Source organism: Ciona intestinalis, chromosome 2, assembly GCF_000224145.3.
Source record: "Ciona intestinalis chromosome 2, KH, whole genome shotgun sequence".
Classification (NCBI taxonomy): Eukaryota; Metazoa; Chordata; class Ascidiacea; order Phlebobranchia; family Cionidae; genus Ciona; species Ciona intestinalis.
The window spans coordinates 6,487,635-6,493,220 of NC_020167.2; the positions used below are offsets into that span (position 1 = coordinate 6,487,635).

The 5,586-nt window shown below is 34.2% G+C and overlaps 1 protein-coding gene across 2 annotated transcripts in view; it reads right to left on the minus strand.

Moving 5' to 3' along the window:
- The window catches only part of LOC100186824 (USP6 N-terminal-like protein), an 8,365-nt gene extending 3,483 nt beyond the window's left edge, over positions 1 to 4,882 (minus strand). The window contains exons 1-7 of one of the 2 annotated variants that reach the window (XM_026840088.1): positions 4,734 to 4,882; positions 4,340 to 4,489; positions 3,767 to 3,932; positions 3,150 to 3,253; positions 2,484 to 2,637; positions 1,370 to 2,055; positions 3 to 44 (exon numbers count right to left, since the gene is read on the minus strand). In XM_026840088.1, the coding sequence (XP_026695889.1) occupies positions 3 to 44; positions 1,370 to 2,055; positions 2,484 to 2,637; positions 3,150 to 3,253; positions 3,767 to 3,932; positions 4,340 to 4,489; positions 4,734 to 4,811 (1,380 nt within the window). In that variant the 5' untranslated portion in view covers positions 4,812 to 4,882. The remainder of the gene's footprint in view (positions 1 to 2; positions 45 to 1,369; positions 2,056 to 2,483; positions 2,638 to 3,149; positions 3,254 to 3,766; positions 3,933 to 4,339; positions 4,490 to 4,733) is intronic. The other variant, XM_018817647.2, reaches the window with a different exon arrangement.
- Between the last annotated feature and the right edge of the window lie 704 nt (positions 4,883 to 5,586).

Sequence of the window (5,586 nt, forward strand, 5' to 3'; positions counted from 1 at the left end):
ATTTCTCCCGATCCCGACGAATCAAATGTAGACGGCGCGTTGGCCTGTCGACGGTTCGAAAATGTGAAACTGCTGCGAGTTTATTGGAACAAAATGACAGGAATCACTGGTTGGTTAGTACTAATTATTGCTAATTAAGAATTAGGTGGCAAATTAAAACAAATCTACCAAGACCATGCAGTGTATGTAGGTGTTGCTTTAAATTTGTGGAAATAACAAGATTTTTTTGTACATTATGTTTCAGTTTGTTTTATGATCATATGGGTGTCCTGTTTTATAGCAGACACACATGCTGTATTCATAAATCTCATGCCAACTGTTGATGTCTTTAAATTATCAGTTTTAAAACTTATTAATATAAATCAGATATCCAGATTCCACAGATTTAAAGCAACTGAATGAAAAATTCACAACCTAGTTTAACTAACAGTTGTTCGGTTGTGTTTTAAAATTATGGCTAGGGAACCCCACGAACAACTTGTAGTAAAAGATGTGTTTTAAATGCAAGTTGACAGACATCTTTTATGAAGTATCTGTCACCAATTGGTTAAGTGGAAAAACTTCTGGAGACCTTTTTAAAATAATTTTTGACAGGTTGTTATGGTAGGGTGGGAAAAGATGGGACACCTTTTCATTCTATTTTCTAGTCCCATTTGGTGGTACACAAAGAACATTCAAAAAATTATAAAACTGTATTCTCACGACTTCAACAAACAGTTGTTAATTGTTTAAAACTTGATCACAATATTTGAATATGATGTGCTAACGGTGTCCCATCTTACCCCACAGTACTATATGTAATGAGCACTTTGCCTTTTAGCTTAAAAAAACAACCCTAGCAGCAATTTCCAGGTGTTGGTAGAAATAGTGGTGACAATGAATTCATTGCATTTAAGTTTGTTTGACTAAAAGATTTTTAGATTAAAGTTGTTTGGCATTTTGCTAGCTTAAAATTAATGCGCAACACTGCAAATTATATTAGTTGTGCCTCACTGCCTCATTTGCTGGATTAGTAAAGAATTATTTGTACTTGTTTTAATTGAAAAACAAACTACAACATTAGTAGAGAAAAGATAAAAGAAAAAGCCATTTATGCAAAATAAATATAAATTTCACTAATCAAAAATAAAAAAGGAAAAATTAATCTAGTCTTCAAAATAGTTTGTACTTAATATTTAGCATGTTGCAATGCATTTATTCTTGTTTTTCTTTCTTTTCCAGCCTGATGTTTTAGAAATTGCCCATAAATAAGAAAGTACTTTATGTCAGTATCTCTCTTATTGTATCAAAAATAGGAGTTCAAGTGAAATAAAAAATAAAACAATTTAAAGATGAAAAAATTATAATTTATAAGATATTAATGTCTTACCTTGTCATGTGACCTTGGCACGGTTGAATGATTTCTTAAATGCTCAGCGCTTTTTGACTTTTTATACGAAGAAGATTCATTTTTGGTGGGTGAGGTAGCAGCGGATATTGAACCCCAATTTGCCCGGGGTGTCACCCATTTTGGGGATCCCCCAAAAAATTTATCGTTATGTGCGGGTGAGGGGGTTTTCCCTGGACTCGGGGCTTTCCATACAATTTGTACTTTCCCGTTGTCATGACTACCGTGTGATTCGGACGACGAATCATTCGGTAAACGTAACTGACCGTTTGTCCGCTTGGTGGGGTTGTTGGGCGGTTGTTTGGTGCTCGATGAAGGTGTAACCTTCGCTGTCCTTTTACCCGACGATTGCACGTCATCAGATGATACCGGGGCGTCACTTAACGGTGACGACTCCTTCGTATTGCTTGGAACATGTTCAACAGATTTTTTCCTATTTTCTTTTTTCGATGAATTTTTTTTTTCAACGGGTGAAGCAACACTCTCCACTTGTGGGCGCTCTTCCTTCTTTTTCACGGAAGATTTTTCGTCACTCTTCTTTTGCTGAGGACTACTGATGTTACTGGAAGGGGTAGGAATTGCTCCGTTTGGAATTTGTTCTTCTTTTTTCTTATCTTTCTTGGACTTCCTCTTGCTTCCACGAATTGATGAAGATTTCTTCTTTTTCTCTAAAAATAAACTTAATTAATATAAAATGGAAACACTGGAAAAAAAAGAAGCCTAAAAATATGATATAAAAACACTCGAAAATAACTCATGGCACGCTGTGGTATTTCACACACATAGAATAGAAACATGAAAATCCGGATATAACTTGCAAAAATAGTAAAGTTTGAAACCTTCACTTTAGGGTATCTGAACAACAAACTTAACAGGCACATTAAATCTAACCAGAGGTGATTACTTGTAAATAACACCAAAGTTTTTAAATATTGTTTTTCCCTCCAAAACATACAGTTTCCCCTTTAAAAATGATTAACCTAATTTTATTTCATTTTTTTTTTTTAAGTATTGTTTAGGCATATACCTTTATTTTTTCAAGTTTTATTTTGAGAGTTTTAAAAATAAATAGTTTAGGCAATTTCAAATTTTCTACCTTCACTTGACTTGATGGTAACAGGTGATCGGAGTCCAGTTTCTTGTGCAAAGGTCGGTTTAACTTTAAGTCCAAACGGAAGTTTCGGTAATTCCTCTTCTCCAGCGGGTGGCGGTAGATCTACACCAGCTCGTTTCAATTCACCCATGTTTATCTGGGGTAAAATAAGGGTAAAATTGGGGTTGTTCAATCATATATGGGGTAAAATTTACTCGTTTATGGGGTAAAATGAGGGTAAATATTTGCATAAACCGTAACTAGGGTGGTTTTTAAATGGTTGGGTTAAATTTGGTTGACTCAAAATATCTCAGATTGGGTAAATATTTTGGTGAATGGGATAATTCCAATATAATCGGGTAAAAGGGAGTTTTACCAACTGGATTAGAGGTTGCTATTTCGGTAAATAAGGTAATTTGTCACTTTATTGGGCAAGGAGAGTAAATTAATAATGTTGGTTCAGTAAATTGGGTAATTTATAAATTATGTCACGAAAAAATACATAGTTAGTACTTAATCACACATACATACACATAGAGATACATACACATACACAGTAACATTACGATACACAAAATACATACTTTCACACACTGATAGTATATACACATTACACACACACAGGCACATTACATTTTACAAAAACACACCAACACATTTAACACAAACCTTAAGCTGTTCAATAACAGCATCGTCATCCAAACCAAAATCTTGCGAAAGTTTTTCTTGTAAGAAACGAACAATACCGTCCATGTCCATCTTCTTCAATGCAGCTGGTGGAGGGTTAAACATTAGATTTTGGTCGGGTGGCTCGTGATATAAATAACCTATAAAATTAAGGTTCTAGTGCACACCAAACGCAGTGGCTTCACTGGCTTGTTTAGGGGTTAGGTGCTTGCATTGTAACTAAAAGATACCAGGTTCAATGCTTGATACCGATAGGCGTATGTTTTTTTTGGGCAAGACATTTAACGGCCATTGCTCCAACCCAGTCACTAGTGAGTTGTAGCACCCTGGGTTTTGGTGTAATAGGCCAAATCTTGCCTAAATCTTTGGCCCCATGACGTGCTGCACTGTAAGGCCTCACCCACATAGAATAGTTCCATGTTAAAAAACATAGGTGAATTTTTTTTAAATGCAGGGGAGGCAAAATACTTAGCCATGCAACTCAGAACTTAATGGTTTCTAACAGTTACTGATGAATGCAGTGCAGAAAACACCATGGTGGACATGCCTACTTTGCCAACCAGCTAATATGGTTTAATCAAGTTTTACAAAGAACTTACTTTTGTGTATTCGAAGTGCGGTAAATGACATTGCCGTTAAAACCCTCTCCCCCTCTAATACATAGATATCCCATATTCGTAACGTGAGAGGGAATGGTGTTCGATCTAGGAAACATTGGAAGAACCACTTGAGGGAGTAGAGAGACGCAAATATTTCGTTGCGGTCCTGAAATAGTAAAAATGTGTCAATCACAATAATCCTCTAATGGCATCGTGCCATTTAGACAAAATATATATATTTTACTATAGAATTAGTTGGACTTTTTTTTGTCAGTTATGTATTCGTAATACCAGATCCACAGTAATCCTGGTATTTCATAGTAATTTATTTTAATATAATACCACACAGCAAAACTGTTTAAACACATGAAGCAGCAAAACTTTTGTTAACACTTTTTTTTATCATGCAGTAAGCGAAATATTTGTACAACTGTTTTTGTAAGATTTAAAAAAGACTATATTAATTACAGCAAAAGTTTTCAAAACTTAAAAAAAAAACTGTCCCTCATTTCAAGATTGAAAAAAAACCTTAGCCATGATGACATAATAATCACTATTCACTATTACACTTACCAGATGTTTTTTTAATCGAGGAGAAAATTTCTTTAATATTTTATCGTGGTGTTCTTGGAAACGCATGAGTTTTGGAAAACCAGGGATGAAGAAACCGTGCATTCGGTGTTTGGCTTCGTATAATAATGAATGGAGAGCCCAGAATGCTTCCTGTGTGGTTTAATCGTAAATTTTAACTGTGATTAAAAAAAATTCTTGCCAAAGAGCCAAAATGCATCCTGATAACATTTACCAAAGGTCTATGGGAGTAGTAAGGATATGGTTTTATAATTCTTTAAATATTCTTTGTTTACTTCCAAATGGGAGGAGAAAATACAATGAAAAGGTGTCCCATCTGCCCCACCCTGCTATATATATATATATAAGCTTGACCAAATACACTTAATATTTTCACCTCTTCACTCATAAACATAAGAAGTAAAGCAGCGATTTGTGACATTCCTTGACAATAACCAACCTCGGTGTTGTACATTGAATAAGCAGCCAATACGTGGAATAACTGCTGTTGTTTAATGCTGTAAATATAAACATATAATACATGACTAGTTAAGTTAAGTAGTTATATTGGGCATTGGTAATGGTTATGTATGAAAATGTCACAAAATGAAAAATTAAAGGAAACAAACATATGGTATGTTTATTTAAAATTGCACAGCAAATGTGTATTTTGTGTAGAATAAATGAGTGAGTAATCTTTGGCCTGCATCACAGGTGCTTCACTGCAGGAAACATGTACTTTCTAGATTAAAAATAGCGCTATCTTATTTATACAGGGTTGTTAAGCACATAATTAATTTAAACAATATACTCGGTGCTCTTGAAATTGACTAGATTAATAAGTGATATTTTTATTTGTTCATAATTCAAACTCAAAAGACATCACCTTATAACCCATACACCTCAAAAATATTTAGTTTCTATCACACCCTAAAAAGGATGTTTATATAAAAACCAAAATAAACATCCTAATTTATAAAGGTGAGGTCTTCAGTTGGGACAACTGGGACATAGGATGTAAGTCTATTGACCCATTACATTACATTTGCCCACTATGCCTTTGTATCATAATAATACAAGCCTCATACCACACTTGTTTCCGATACTTGAAACTAAAATAATCAATATCACTTTAAAAGCCATTGTCGGCTGATTAAACACAGACATTGAATTCCTATTATGGGAAGTTCTATGAAGCAAAGTTTTCCAAACACTCTAAACATAATACCTTTTATATTACACGAATAAAG